Source organism: Amblyomma maculatum, chromosome 2 (assembly GCF_055883805.1).
Source record: "Amblyomma maculatum isolate TAMU_Amacu chromosome 2, ASM5588380v1, whole genome shotgun sequence".
NCBI classification, from domain to species: Eukaryota; Metazoa; Arthropoda; class Arachnida; order Ixodida; family Ixodidae; genus Amblyomma; species Amblyomma maculatum.
In genome coordinates, this window is record NC_139345.1 from 145276381 (window position 1) to 145293139 (window position 16759).

General features: G+C 45.8%; 1 protein-coding gene across 1 annotated transcript in view; it reads left to right on the forward strand.

Annotated features, from left to right (window-relative positions):
* Positions 1 to 12949, forward strand: part of LOC146200118 (cytochrome P450 4V2-like) — a 34057-nt gene extending 21108 nt beyond the window's left edge. Inside the window, exons 7-11 of the mRNA XM_084592872.1 lie at positions 1800 to 1985; positions 4576 to 4749; positions 6366 to 6432; positions 8715 to 8894; positions 12068 to 12949. Coding sequence (XP_084448998.1) covers positions 1800 to 1985; positions 4576 to 4749; positions 6366 to 6432; positions 8715 to 8894; positions 12068 to 12234 — 774 coding nt within the window. The 3' untranslated portion in view covers positions 12235 to 12949. The remainder of the gene's footprint in view (positions 1 to 1799; positions 1986 to 4575; positions 4750 to 6365; positions 6433 to 8714; positions 8895 to 12067) is intronic.
* The last annotated feature ends 3810 nt before the right edge of the window (positions 12950 to 16759 follow it).

Consider the following 16759-nt stretch of genomic DNA (forward strand, 5'->3'; position numbering starts at 1 on the left):
TTGTACGGAGTGAGAGTCACTGAAGATTTATCTACATAGGCAGATCTCGCAGTGATGAGATAAATTGGAAGGCCACACAACGGAAACTTTTAGTAGCGATTAATGCTGCAGAAGGAATAATTTTACTCCTCTTCGCTAACTGTTGAGAAGCAAACATCATCAAGTCACGCTTTCTAATTATTCCTTCGACGGAAAACTTCGTTTTAGTGATATAAATAGAATCCGCGCGTAGAAACCGCAGTAATTCCTTTTCGAGGAAGGGAAAGTGGAGGTTGGGTAGAAACGCTCGTTGTGTATGACATCTCACTCCTGCAGCACGGGAACTAATAAGTGCCTTCCATGCTTGGACACAAACCGAAATAGCACTGCAGTTCCTATTGTTCGCACCATATAATACGGGTACTCCCGTATATGTCTGAGATAGCTAGTAACTCTCAAAAGAAGAGGGGCCTATCCAAACTTCTGAAAGCAGGCCTTCAAGGCTGACGATCGCGAGTTGCCGGCGAAGAATAGGAATATTTGTTTCGTACATGAGCGCATTGTTAACTTTCAGCAGAGAACAGAAAGTATACGGGTATATCGGAAGCCCGCTCCGCACGCTTAGTGGCAAGCTGGGGAGGCGTCCGGTAAATCGGCGTACGGCGGTCTCCACTCCGCTAAATGCCTCTGTCAGCACAAACTGCCCGAAAAGTTATTTGCAAGCGTGGCGAGCACGTTCACCACGCAGCTCCCTTGATCTTCTATACACTTTTTTATGTCGAACCCAGGAGGGTTCTCTGTCAAGGACTATACACCGAAGGAACAATGCCACCTAACAGACTTCGAAGGGTGACCTTCGGACGAATCCGGGAATGCTTTAAGTGTTTTCGAGCAAAAAGTAGAATAGGTGTTTTTCTCCCGTAAGAGCACCCCCTCTTCTCTATTTTAACAAGCAGTCACTGATCTCTAAGAGTTCTGCAATGGCCGAGTGAACGAAGCCCTCTGGTCTGACAGAAGGGCCAATGCAACCATCATCGTAGTGGAGTGAACACTGCACACCAGGATATAGCTTTCGTGGTTTTAGCACCGTTAAACGAATAAGTTTGAACAAGCTAACCTGTGCCCCCCCCCCCCCCCCCTTCCGCCCACCTCTCTCCCCATTACTGAAGCCTTATTTCACAGTTTTTTCTTCTCTCGTCTACATGAATCTTTGCCAGTTACCTGAGCAGTGAGAAATGCTCTTTATTTATGCAATCAAACTAAAGTCCAGTGAACTTGAATTGGATTACGTCACCAAGTGTGTCGAATGTATGGTTCAATACAAAAAATAATGAAACGGTTATATCGCATTGTTTCCAATCATACTCACTGCATGCTACAAAACCGATCCAAGCACTGTTCTTAACTGTGGCTGAAAAAGCACTGCGAAACGAAGCGCAATCTGGTCGCCAACGAAGTGGTTGCATTCTACGCGTGACAGAAAGCGTGGACAGTCAAATTTAAATATTTATGACTCAATGTCTGACGTTCTAGCATGAAACAATAAACGTGTCTACTACGGACCGTCTTACGAGAAGCAGCCAAATATTGAAAAAAAAAGAAAAAGCACATGATAGATTTTCGTGAAAAGGGCGGAGCTTCTGTCTCCCGTAGTGAAACCTTGCAGGAAAGGGGCCTGGTACTTTTAGCTCTTTGATCTCCTGGTTCTTCGTAGAATCCAGGGGGCAGTACAGGTAAAAAGAGTGTCGCTCGTTCAAACAATGAATAAGAAACAGTTGGTTTCATGCAAAAAATTAGGTTCATTTGCGTTTTTTTTGTAGGTGCTGAAGAATCGGAAGAATGTGCTGCAAACGCTGTCCCATTCCACTGATCACAGTGAAAAGCTCTCCCAGAGCAGCGACGAAGGCGGCTCTCTGTTCCTAGACAGCCTGCTTCTGGCTCACATGAACACACCTTCCTACACTCTGGACGAAGTGAGGAAAGACGCCGACTTTATGATGTTCGCGGTGAGCAGTTGGAACCGTTATTTACTCTCCAGTACTGCGCAAAGACGTCCGTGCAATCGCGAAGTTCTCGCGGTGAAACTGCTTAGAAATTAAAGACAAGACAGAGAGAGGGAAAACATTAATGATAGCAAAGGCGGCAATGTGACGCTGACCTGTTTCTTAGCCTTAGAAGAAGGAGGATGGGAAAGAAAGGGAGAGGTAGGGAGCACATGGAAGGTGATAACTTATTAAGTACTATGATTTGCATAAATCAATCAGGCCGATGCTGTCATTGATGCAAACAGGGATCTATACATTTGTCTCTAGCACGTATTCGAACGTGTTGTACACGTGCAGCATTCTCACACAGACGCGCAGGCATACGCGTGTTCGCTCTCATAATCGTAGATATACGTATATATCAAGCGCACGTGTTACGTAGATTGGTATCTAGAAGGGGTTTGCGAATAGTACTTTTTCCAAACCGAATCGAATACGAATAGTACAGCCTTGCTATAAAATCGAATCCGAATAATGTAGCTAGAAACCGAATCAAATACGAATTAAATACTCTGCAAGTTATTATTATTATTATTATTATTATTATTATTATTATTATTATTATTATTATTATTATTATTATTATTATTATTATTATTATTATTATTATTATTATTATTATTATTATTATTATTATTATTATTATTATTATTATAACATTATTTGTACGCTGATTGCGAAACACGTTAAAGTGTCTAAAATTAAATTTGTTTTGGTTGATTTTGTTCTTTATCACTTAGCTCGCGTGTTTCCCTCTAGCTGATGGTAGGCGTCCGGAGATAGATAATGACGGGATTTATGAGTATGAGCTGACAACAATTATGCAACTTCATGTAATGCGCCACAAGCATAACAAACTTAACCCTCAACTATAGATGATGAATGTGAATCACATTTTCAGTGAATATACGTGTAGCTCCACTTCTCGGCAGATGAGAGACGTGTGAGCGATGACATGGCTATGAGTAGTGGCCTCCGCGATTGTAGATATGTCCGAGGCCTGCGATATAAATGCTTCCATGCGAATGAACCACGTAGCGGCCACACTGAACCCTGTAGGCTCTCTATCACAATTTCTGCTACTCAAGTAGGTTGGTTGCGGCAGCAAGCTGTACGTGCTCGGTGCTGATGCTGCCTTCGAGAGAGCGGTCGGAGATAATCGAGGCTTTCTTTGGTGCCAGTTATTCGAAAAGTATTCAAAAATAATTATTCTACAACTTCTAAAAACTAGTTTTTAAAAATTATTAGTATCCACTAATTGATTCATGTAAAGAATAGAATATGAGGATATTCGATTCAATATTTGAGCATTTTGGATATTCGCACAGTCCTAGTATCTAGGCTTGCCGCATAAAAACTGAAAGCCATTAAGCACCATGCATCATCAGTGGCTTCTTCTGGGAGTCAACCGTTTACAGGGTCGTCCACTATCAGTTTCAACACGGTCGCTGTCTGCAAAACGCCAGTGTGCCCCAAGCGGCCGCATATCGAAATGCCTTTAGCTTCACGGCGCGGCCGGAAGGAACGCAAGGATGCCTTGGAGACAGCGACCGGGTTGAAACAGAGTGGACTACTCTGCACCACATCTTCTGCGAGTCGAATATTGTGGGAGCAGGTAGCGAATAAAAAGTTTTGAAGGCACCTGGAATTTTGTAATGTGAGGATGGAAGTGCCAAAAGCAAAATTCATGCTTTATTTTACAGCAAGGGACACCGCCCAAGAGCGACCGGATAGAGTAAGCGACGCGTCTTCCCTGCTGGGTCTCTACCGTGTCCTGCTCATACCTCTCTGTATCTGTTTTCAATGTCAAACATGCTTGCCAAATTGTTACCATCGCTATTTTCTCTTTATACTCGAGTGCATAATTTACTTCTGAAAATTAAAACGACTCACGAACACGGAGCCGGAAAATCGATCGCTGTGTGGCGCAGGAATTAATGGCAAGATTCTGACACAGCACTAGGATCTAGTCTGTGAAAAATCTTTTCGATTTTTTTTTTGTAAAATCTGGAAGTCAGATGTGGTATCGTAAGAGCTCCGGTACGTCTAAGTAGAGTACTTGGCGAAATCATGCATTGTCATGCCACTGGGTAAGAGCATGAGGGGATTACTTTGCCGAAACAGAATGCGAGTCCGTGCAAATCACAGGCTAGGGCGGGCTGCTGGCGTGATCTTGCCTTTTGGGGTGGAGTTCAGCGCCCGCTCCTTCCTACCGGTGACAGCCAGCAGGCCCGAACATTTTCACTGCACTGATGTTACAACTACTACTACAACTGCTACTACAACTACAACAACAACTATAACAACTACAACTACGACGACTAGGAAAAGCTCGCTTTGTGCGGAAATACTGCACAGCAGATGTTCGGGGTAGCTAGTGTACAATGATTCCGAAAAATCTGGCAAAACTATATAAGCAGGAGGGACAATGACGAACGCTTTTGGTCCTTTCTTTCTCTCTGTATACGTGTTGTGCACGAATTGTGTCATTTTTAACCGTGAATATTGTGGGCCTTCTCATTAGCAGTGACCGTTCTGACACTGTCCGCAGGGAAGCGACTCGAGCTCGTGCGCCATAAGCTGGAGCCTTTATCTCCTTGGCCTTCATCCGGAGAAGCAGATAAAAGTGCAGCAGGAGTTGGAGGACGTCCTCGGTCACGATTCCGACAAGTTGTGCACCATGGAAGACCTGAAGCGGCTGCAGTACATGGAATGCTGCGTCAAGGTACGTTTCCTTTATGACACTATGCATTTAATTTTACGTCAGCAGATTTAAACTGCACCGGGGTAAGTGCTAAGAGGACGCGAGTGGAACTTTCGACAGATAGCGTCGTAAAGTGACCAGAGTTTCTGCCAGGAAGCCTTTGCTGAGCAGGCCTCCTCTCGCGGCTACATTGTATTATTTTTTCGCAATGATGTCGACTGGTAACTTGCTGCAGAATAGAGACAAAACATAATATCAAGACGGTGTAGGAGCTTCGGTGTTTAAAGGAGAGTGGAGGCGACGAGCACGGAGTGAACGCAGAGTGCACGACACCTGCATGGTATTAACGCGTATGAAGTGCAGTGTACTTTCTCTCTATCCACTTTCACTCCCACCTTCATCCCTTCCCTTACGGCGCGGTTCAGGTGTCCACAGAGCAAGTGTGACAGATACTGCGCCTTTCCCTTCCTATGAACCAACCAACCAACCAAGTGCAGTGTACTCATTGAGCGTGTCCCCATCTTACTCTGTAGGCCGGACTTCGGTGCATAATAGTGCGCCCATGAGTGGGTGGTCTCTGAAATTCCATTCTGCGGTCCCTTGAGGCGAGCGTTCCAGAAAGTGACCATTATGTCGGGAGAAAATACAGGTTCTGATGCCACTGCTTCGGTTCGGTGGATGTTGGACAAAACTGGGGGGTAGCCAAACCGTTGTTCGCTGCTTTCCCGTAGCCTGCGCATGATCACCATGAAAATAACAAACAATTGACCTTGTACCTAAAGGATCTCGAAATTCTTATTCGAACCACTTAATCAAAAACGGGATTTTTCATTTTTAGGTTTACTAAAAACTATAGGCCAATATAAGTTCATAACAGGACCCAGGTAAAACAAAATAACAGCACGGAATAGTAGTCTATAGGGTAATTTCAGGTCAGCATTGAAGACACGGGAAGAAAAAAAAAAAGTAGTGAATGCATGCAGTTAATATAAAAAGAACCTGACGTGGCTTTGGGAGCACATCCTTGTGTAGATGTCTTGATAGATCTTTACATCCCATAATAACATATGAAAAATCTGGGCATTTAATGCTGGCGTGTTTCATTTGAACTACCATAACGTTTTCATCATGGTAGATCGCTTTAAGCGGTTATTAACTTCGCACCAGACTATAGTCCCGGATTGTACTTTATAGGTCACTTTATTTTGACTGCACTGTAAAGGTACTGCTTTGTAGGGAAGGAAAACATGCTTTATAATGAGTCAACAAGATAGCATATATTATTTAGTACGAAAATTCGTTCGTCATTCAATCATTCTTTCGCGTGCGCATCGCTGAATTCAGATAGAATAACGATTTTCGCTCGACGAAAATATTTTGACCGCATAAGTCTTCCTTTACATCATGAGCAGCTTTCAATTTATGTTTTGTATATGCACATTGTGAACGAGACAAGGTAAAAGTGTCACTACTCATTCATGATGCACAGCATTGGATTTATATATATATATATATATATATATATATATATATATATATATATATATATATATATATATATATATATATATATATATATATATATATATATTACAGCGTTAATCCTCGATCATCATGCCGTACTTTTGAAATTGCAGGAGACGCTGCGTCTGTGTCCCCCTTTCCCTTTCATTGGAAAGGTTCTTGACCAAGATCTCGTCATAGGTAAGCCTATCGTCTCCGAGGGCACTTATATATACGACTGAAAAACTGAAAATTTGCTTTCTTCAGTATACATTAGGCTCAACACAATAATATGAAGTATATGCATTGTTTCTTGCATTGCTTCTAATGCACTAACAGTTGTACTGAGTTGTGACTTCGGGCAGGCGAAGAGGCCTGTATGAAGGATGTATGGTGCCCTATTCCAAAACTGGTTCGAAAAGGTCATTTCGCCTTCCAAACTGGTCGTTTGAATTTATAAAGTTGCTCACAGATATTTCGTGTGCACAGACACCAAATAAAAGCCTATCTGCGCTGTTGTTGTAGCACCGATGCCTTCTCAGCGCTTTACAGCCGAATCCTATAAAAGCCTTAATGGCACGTGCAGTGCTTCTTCGAAACACACTATGACAAGCTTAGTGCTTGGTAATGATATAAAGAAAGGAATTGGAGATAACAGTACTTAACCGCGGCCTAATGGCCGTGCGGAACGACTGAAGTTCGGCCCGTGCCCTTCACAGTACTCACACCAACCAGAGAGTAAACAGTAAAACAACGACCGCGGCCGCTTTGTGAAGACGGATCATGATTTTTCACGTATGCAGGCAGCCCTCAGGTCAGTTGAGAATTTCTTCCGTAATTTCATTCACTTTCACTATACTGACAGTGACAAGCCGTCTGGGTACTTGCAAGTATTAGCGTTGAAGCAGTACACGACGTGGCAGGCCTCAAGGTTCGTATTGTAACTGATGAATTCCTTTTGTCGCCGTATGGATCACAATTTGGCGTCATTAACATGCACGTTTGCACGAACATGCTGAGGCACTGCTGATTCCCGACCTTGACGTGTCGATTTTCAGTCAGCGCCTGGTTAAAGAAAATTGATTTTATCGTGCTCTGACATCGCACAGCACACGGACGCCACTTCGTTTCGCTTCCATCGAAACGCGGGTTCGATCCCAACTGCGGCAGCTGCGTTTCGATGGAGGCGAAACGAAGTGGCGTCCGTGTGCTGTGCAATGTCAGCGCAAGTTAGATCCCGAGGTGGCCGAAATTACTCCGCAGCCCTCCACTACGGCTCCTCTTTCTCTCTTTCCACTTTCACTCCCACCTTCCTCCCTTCCCTTACGGCGCGGTTCAGGTGTCCCCAGAAACAAGTATGACAGATACTGCACCTTTCCCTTCCTGTGAACCAATTATTTTTATTATTAATATGCGTAACGACCTGACATATGTCAAAACAATATGAAGCTCTGCATTTCTTCGCGCACCGCCGGGGTGGCGCAGTGGTTACGGCGTTCGACTACTGTCCCCAAGGAAGCTGGATCGAATCCCGGCCTTGGAGGTTGCGTTTCGATGGAGGCGAAACGGAGTGGCGTCCGTGTGCTGTGCGATGTCAGTGCACGTTTAAAGAACCCCAGGTGGTCGAAATTTCCGGAGTCCTCCACTACGGCGTCTCTCATAGCCTGAGTCGCTTTGGGACGTTAAACTCCATAAGCCAAACCAACCAACATTTCTTCGCAAAAAAAAAAGGAAAAAAAGAGGCACAATGCATTGAGATGAGTAAAACCTGCGTGCGGGCTAGTTCACTCTATTCTTCTTCATTTGATTGTTTGGTTTGGTTTTCACCAATACATTGCTGGGCCCGGCAGCACTAAAACATTTTGAGCCCTCCTTTAGTGGCAGCTGCCCACACTGTGGAGCGGTGTCTTCTGACATCTATCACATGGTGTGGGCCTGCCCCTCTAATCCGGCTGTTCCCCCCATCCCCAACCCAACCCGGGAGGACTGGGAGGCGATCCTGCTCGGCTGCCACGACTTACAGGCCCAACAAGCCTTAGTCGGGCGCGCCCGGGCGGCGGCAACCGCTACTGGGGTCCCAAACTAGGGACCTCCACCTAGTGCTTGTAAGGACCGGTCCCATATGGGCCGATCCGAACATACCTCCAGGCCCTTGTATAGGTATTAAATGTTCTTACCACTACCACCACCACCAAAGCGACTCAGGCTATGAGAGACGCCGTAGTGGAGGACTCCGGAAATTTCGACCACCTGGGGTTCTTTAACGTGCGCTGACATCACACAGCACGTGGACGCCACTCCGTTTCGCCTGTATGTGATGAATTGCAGCAGCAGCAGTTAAGAGTATTAAGGGCACATGGTTTGTTTCCAATTTCCTCCCAGGCTTCATTGCAGCAAACTCTTATAACAGCAAACTCTATGTGTGTTTAAATCACTGCATTGAAATGTGGCGGGCGGGATTCAGCAGTTTCCGTCTTCTGCAGACGGCCACACACTACCCAAGGGCCTGTCCTGTTTCATCAACATGTTCAGTCTCCACCGTGATCCGGGTCAGTTCGAGAAGCCCGAGGAGTACATGCCTGAGAGGTTCATGTCTGAAGAGAACAATCGCCGGCACCCGTACGCCTACATTCCCTTCTCCGCTGGCCCCAAAAACTGTATAGGTGAGTGGCTTATGAGCTTTCGAACATTACTTCCGCATGTCGGACCGCATTCCTACAGATATACTGCAGAAAAGAGTGTTGATAGAATTAATTTCATGGCGCCGAACCCGCCCACTTTAAGTCATCCACCCCCTTCTTCCTCTCTGAAATGTAGCAACCAGAAGAAAAAAAGAAATTGAAAGCGTGAGAAGGTGATTGCGCTGCATGGTGACGTGTTGTGTCCTCACGAGCAGCTTCGAGGTACCGGTGTAAAAGCGACACTTCGAGTGGCAGGATAAAAAATGAAAGGTTTTAATTTACATATTTACCGACTAACTAACGTAGAGCGACGCATCTTTACAACCGAGTCATAATATAGTGAACGCACGCGGTACATCAGGCGCCGGCCTTTACATCTTCAAGTTTGGAACGATGGGCGTGCTTGCAATTCCCTCCGAATATGATCCCCAATTGCGACCTCATTGTCCCTACTCCCGTCCTTCAGTGAGTACTCCTTCGTACCAGCTACATTTAATAAAGATTACATTACACTCTCATGCATCTTCAGCTAGTCTCCAGCAGGCTTTTGCTGAGGTCCGGGCTCCAGAGCGCACAGTGGAAATATCCCCTCCATGGCGAGCGTTTGTTGCAGACCACATGAGATTCACCGCGACTCTAGAAGAGCCATGTTTCATCATTGGACGCCCACCCTGGAATTTCCCGCAAGCCCGCTTATAACAGCTAGCTGTTTTTACGCCGGCCATTCTCATCATTGTCACTCCAGCTTAGCCGCACAGTCACGTGGCACCTGTCTTGAAAGCTCCGTAATTATTGCGCGCGTAGGACGACGCAGAGCACACGAGGGCATTTTGCGCTTCACTGTTAACTACAGTGTTCTAGAAGGGTACTATTAACGCAACCCTTCGGTTGTATTCGCAGTACGAGGAGGTGCCAACTGAGATGGTACGTGTGAATGCCCTGGTTGTGGCCGCATGGACATCGCACAAGTGGGCTTCAAAGCAACGCGAGGACAGCTTTATCGGGGCATCGCCGCAGTTAGACTAGCTCTGAAAATATTTTACACCACTATATCTGTCACAGCTTTGGCGTTGCTGCGTGCTGAAGCACCGACTTGTTCGCCGTCTACGAGTGCCATAGATGATGAGCCTTTGTGCAAGGTGTGGGTTGAGGCGGTGCTGTTGCCGCAGACCAGGAGTAGCCAGACAGGTATTTGAAAATAAATAAAAATATCTTTTCGTGAAATATCGCGAAAAAGAAAGAGAGAGTGGGGTAGGAATTTTTTTTTTTCGCGTGACAAGATTGACGCTCAAAGAGAATGCCAGTGGTAATTGATTGGTAATTGTGCCTCTGCACTGATACGGTACTCTTAGAGCAAGCCCCTTTGAATTTTTGCTTGAACGACATGGTTGCAGTTCGCGACAGCTAGTTCTTAACGGGACAGAACATTCCCCAAAATATGTAATGTGATTCTGGTGAAAATGAAAAGATCTTGGTTCATATGGTATCGATCGATCGCCACAATAACAAAGAAACGAGGGTTTATAGTGTTAATTTGGCACTGAAAATCGCGCAAAAACAACTGGTGTCGCCTTTTAGTTAGGAAACGCTGTGATATGTTCACTGTAGGAACCCATGTGACCACATCTTGGGAAAAATGTCACTGGTTTTCGTAAGTGCACAGTGTTCGCTGTCCTTTGAAGAGTGCTGGAGTTGTTTTATTATATCTTGTGTACTCTCCTCATCGCCCGTCACCAAAATCCAGCTTTCTTTCGCCTCGCTTGTGATGTCATTTTAGCGTTTGCCATTAGATGGCGCCACAGTGGCTTGAATTCTTTTGATGAAGAAATGGCCTTGGCCACTAAAACTTCAGTCAATAATGCGTACGTTCCTGAGCTTAACACCATTGGATGTAGAAACTAAACTTGACGTTACTGTGAACTAAACAATATCTAATTACCGTCTGTCGGTTGAAATTTGGCATACCACTTTTGCCGAAACGCAATAGTTAACCCGTTCGCTACTAAGGGTTTCCCGCATCGGACTACATAAAAACGTGCGCATGCACTGATCGAAACATTCTCGGTAAAATGTTTCTTCAGCATTACTGTCAAGACCACTACGGGATCGACCACTCGAGACAGGAAGCTTTACACTGCGCCGAAAAAAAAAAAAAATTAGAAGAGTTCAACGCTGCTGAACCGAATATGGAGCGAAGCAATAGCTGCGGGTGACCGAGCATTCTTTTAATTCTTCTTCTTCTTCTTCCCCAGCCCACACATAAAGCCCCGCTTTAACCAAGCCGTATGAATGTGCCTTAGTGGCCTGGAGGGGTAACGAAATGGCGAGGTCCTGGCAGGCTGATTCTAACATAAGCGTCCCATGTGAAACCAGAGAGCTAAGTTGGTAGCTCCTGCCAGCCCACATATTAAACCCCTCTTAAACCAAGCCGTATGAACGTGCCTTATTGGGCCCTAGGAGTAACCTGAGTGCCATGGCCCTGGCAGGCTGATTCTGACATAACCGTCCCATGTGAAACGAGAAACCCAAGTTGGCAGCTCCTGCCAGCTTGGGGACGTCTACGAGGGTCGTCTGGAGGTCAAAGGTCAATAGTGGTCACCGCCGGACCATGCTGACGGCTCAAACTGCGAGCAGTACTGATTTCGCAATAAAATTGGACGCTTAGAGTGCAGTCACGGCCGCTCAAAGTGCGCCTCCATTGAGCGGCCGTGGCAACGGATCAGATGCAGTTAGACAATAGTGCCTCACAGCAGTAGGCAGATAAGACTATGAGAGCTGCAGATCAGTAGCTCTTATGAGCACCTGCAGTCATTCTTAATCTTGTAGCTGCACTTCTAACGCTCAGACATCACCGACAAAGTTTCGCGTCATTCGAGAGACCAAGAAAGGATTTCATATGACATCTTAAACATGACATTTTAAAAAAAGGTTAGAAGTCACTCCCGAGTTTTTTCCTTTTTTATTTTTTTAACTTGAAGTATTTGCCTCGCTTTGCTTTGCTGAGATCGGTTTAGAACGGCGAGAAATACTGGGCAGGAGGCAGAGAGGGCGGAGAGCCACGAACCTCATTTTGACTCATGGGGAGCAGCATGCGATCCGCGAGGTGCTATCCCGGATCTGTATACTGACGTTTCTCTTCTTGCGTATGCGCGCAGGTCAGAAGTTCGTCATGATGGAAGTCAAGGTTGTGCTGGCCAAGATCCTCTCCAAGTTTACTGTCGAATCTGCTCATCCCCTCGGAGAACTGGATATGACATTCGAGATCGTCCTCAAGGCAAAGGGAGGCCTCCCCGTCTGGTTCCGCAGGCGGGACAGATCGTAGTTGTCATCCAATTGCGTCTGAATAAGAAGGGAGGCGTGTGTAGTGTGAAAGGAGAGTGAATGACTGCGTTCAAGGCCTTGAGGCATACCTTGTGATATCACGTTTGCAAGCGCCCCGCCAAGTTTCGAAATCGGAGTACCTCTCTGCTTGTTTAAGGGCAAGCGTTGGCTTCTTTGCGTAACTATACCTACGCCATTTTATCAAGGAAGACAACGCTCAACGAAACCAAGTATTTTATAATGGAGTGTTTTGTTTGTTATAAATTACTAACGCGGATCCGCAGGGAATTATCCGCGCCGTTATTTTGTAGCTGTAATGTAATTTACTACGAAGTAGAAAGAAAGAACGCATGTCGTTTGTGGAATCCGACCCCACGACCTCAATACGTGCGTAAAGCGCTCTACCTGTTTGAATATGGCGGCAGCTACCAATCTTCTACTCTCGGAAGTATATATGGCGCGTGCAAGCTCAGATTGGTGTAAAAACTGTATAAAGATTGAACGGTATGGGCCACTGCTGCTCGAGAAAAAAAATATGCTACCTCTGGCACCAGTACTGTCCGAACCAAGGCCCTCGTACAATAATTTAGCAGACAAATTTGAAATTAGAGAAAATGTACGGCTTATTATGATATACATATTTAGTTGACTAAGTTCAACACAACCAAGTAACTCAAAGGGGAATTTATTTTAACGAGACCCTCGACCAAGCTCTTGCTCAGCTACGTTTCCTCGCTGATGCTCTCAGTAAGCAATGTGTTGGGTAATGTAATAGATTTAGAGCTCGGCCTTTGTTTTTCAAGTGCTACAGCACAGCTAATCAATTTGTCTTTTCATTAAAGCGACATCACTTTAACGCGAATAGCGCTGGTGTTTATAAATATTCAATACTTGACTTACCTACCATACCTATTGCAGTTGCAAATGAGATAAACTATTGTAACTTATGCTGTCATTGATTATTAATGTATCGTATAGCATCAAAATGACGAAATGGACTGGGAATCCGCCGTGCGCGTTAAGTAAACCCACGAACCTGCCCATCAACGCGCATTCGATGCTGGAGTTCGCTGTTAACACATAGCCTGGAAAAACGCGAAATATCGACGATATCGTCGCAAACTAAGAGCATCGATTCTGCGACCACAATAGAGACGGCATAGAAGACGCAACTGAGAATATACTCGTTGTGATAAAAAATTAGTAGGAACCTGTCACAATCGGCCGTCTGTAAAGTGAACACGAAGAACGATAGCAGGCCTTACATCCAGTCAAACATGTGTTCATACTATTCCGCGGCTGAAGAAATAGCTCTTTTAGTATTTATGTGGGACAGTGGCTCAGTTTTTACACTCCTCGACGGCTTAATCCAAGGACACGGGGCCCAATCACGACCTAGGTGGTCTCTTTTCGACGGAGGCGATACGGAGTCGCGTATATAGCGTATATGTTGACCGCGTATGTGTCGAAGTGAAGTGGAAAACGAGGCCGCAGGGAACGCGGTTTCGGCATATTCGTACTAAGTGCGTGAATGCACAGCGCGGACATTCTAAAATGCTATAATCTTCGGATAAAAGCTGAAACTTTTCATGTTTCCTCTCCGAATGGATGTCGAGCGTTTTTTCTAAGCCCTTAGTGGGGCGATCAGAGCTGCCTTGGAACTCATCGTACTTGCTGCACAACACCGTCTTCGACCGTGGGCAGAAGCACCATGTTTCACATACCAACCAGCCATACCAGAGGGATCCTTTATATCTTATTGTTGTTGTTGTGGCTGCAGGAAGAAGGAAAAAAAATGCATGGGCCTGCTACTGGCTCTGCAGCTGAGCCACCTTTGCTGCCTCGTGCAGACAAAAGAGAAAATAGATAAGAAAGAAAAGGAAGAGGGAGAGAACGACGCGCGCCACGACAGCCTTCGTCCACCACCTAAGCGGTAGCGGGTGCAATGACGGCCTACAACCAATAAAAATTCGGTGGCAGGCCAGCCCCCGCCGCAAGCGGCGGTGACATACCTACCTATCCCATCCTCATCAAGGGAGTTTTTTTTTTATATCTTGCCCCTGCAGCGCCTGCTCACATTAAAGGGTTTGTACGCTGATGGACAATACCGTGCATACCTTTGCATAACCGATCACACGCACGAATGCTTTAATGCAGCTTCAGGAAGTGTAGCAGCACAACGCATGTGTAGCGTGACTGTCGGATCATATCATGGGTAGCCATATTGTATTTCCAGGGGCGAGCCCCCTATAACCGTGTGAGCAGCTCCTTCATTTCCCCACAACCTAGCTTAGATCACCTGGGGATCTTTAACGTGCACTATCATCGCACAGAACACGAACACCTCACCGTTTCGCCTCGACCAGTAGCTGGGTTTCTATGGAGGCGAAACGAAGATGGTTGGTTGGTTGGTTCACAGGAAGGGAAAGGCGCAGTATCTGTCACACTTGCTCTGTGGACACCTGAACCGCGCCGTAGGGAAGGGATGAGGGTGGGAGTGAAAGTGGATAGAGAGAAAGGGGGGCCGTAGTGGAGGGCTACGGAGTAATTTCGACCACCTGGGGATCTTTAACGTGCGCTGACATCACACAGCACACGGACGCCACTTCGTTTCGCCTCCATCGAAACGCAGCCGCCGAGGCCGGGATTCGATCCCGGGAACTCCGGCACAGTAGTCGGGCGTCTTACCACAGGCGCCGTGTTCTGTGGGATGTCAATTGTTGTTGTGGCTGTGGGAAGAAGGAAAAGAAAATGCACGGGCCTGCTACTGGCTCTGTAGCTGAGCCACCTTTGCTGCCTCGTGCAGACAGAAGAGAAAATAGATAAGAAAGAAAAGGAAGAGGGAGAGAACGACGCGCGCCGCAACAACAGCCGTCGTCCACCATAGAAGCGGTGGCGGGTGCGATGACGGCCTACAACAGATAAGAATTCGGTGGCAGGCTAGATCCCGCCGCAAGCGGCGGTGACCTACCTACCTGTCCCTGCCCTATCAGGGGAGACCTTACGTGGTGCCAGTGCACGTCAGATCCCACGTCAAAGATCCCCAGGTGGTCGAAATTACTCAACAACCCTCCACTGCGGCCCCGCCGGGGTGGTGCAGTGGTAAGACGCCCGACTACTGTGCCGGAGTTCCCGGGTTCGAACCCGACCGCGGCGGCTGCGTTTCGATGGAGGCGAAACGAAGTGGCGTCCGTGTGCTGTGCGATGTCAGCGCACGTTAAAGATCCCCAGGTGGTCGAAATTACTCCGTAGCCCTCCACTATGACTCCTCTTTCTCTCTTTCCACTTTCATTCCCACCTTACTCCCTTCCCTTACGGCGTGGTTCGGGTGTCCACAGAGCAAGTGTGACAGTTACTGCGCCTTTCCCTTCCTGTGAACCAATTAATTTAACCCTCCACTGCGGCTCCTCTTTCTCTCTTTCCACATTCACTCTCACCTTCTTCTCTTCCTTTACGGTGCGGTTCAGGCGTCCACATAAACAAGTGTGACAGATACTGTACCTTTCCCTCACGTGAACCAGTTATTATTATTATTATTATTATTATTATTATTATTATTATTATTATTATTATTATTATTATTATTATTATTATTATTATTATTATTATTATTATTATTATTATTATGTGTTACCTGCAGAAGCTATGGCTGCGACACTTACTGTTTTCGTTCCACAGATTTAACCCATGCTTCCTCCCCCACAGTTTTTAAGCTGCGAAGTCTTGGAAGCGGTCAGTTAATAACGAGCGAATACTACTACTACTACTACTACTACTACTACTACTACTACTACTACTACTACTACTACTACTACTACTACTACTACTAATAATAATAATAATAATAATAATAATAATCATAATAATAATAATAATAATAATAATAAATTGGTTCACGGAAAAGGAGATGTGCAGCATCTGTCACACTTACTCCGAGGACACCCCAACAGCGTCGTAAGATGAGGGAGGTAGGTGGGAGTAAACTGTCTTTTGAAGGATACGGCTTCCTCCGCGAAATAAGCTGTGGGCACATGTACGCTCTTCTTTTAAATGCATTACCTGGTTGCGTATGACTGTAGCTCATATGTTCCACCTGCGGGTTTTCCTATAATGGTGCTTTCTTGCCTCAGGGCACAAAAGGAATTTCTAAAATGGATAAAAAGAGTATTAGCGCCTTTGGTGATTACGCGACGCATCAATTATGCACTGTGCAAATATTTTATTTGCCAGCGCTTGCTTTGTCCATGCTTCTTCGCGAAGATGACATTGGGAAGCGGTCACTGATTGCGCGAGAAAGTACAGCTGGTTCTTCGGGAAATGCATGGCAAGCAGAGGTTTGCACCTTTTTCACACTTTACCTACGTTAGAAAATACGCTTCCGACTACACCCTATTGAAGTCCTTTTGTCTAACGTTTATACATGTTTTACTTTTAGGAGCACTTCTTATAATTGTAGCGAAGTTATATAGTCCAAGTGTGATAAAAGTTCGTGACAGTAGTCCTGAAATGTAACCGCATTTTCAAAA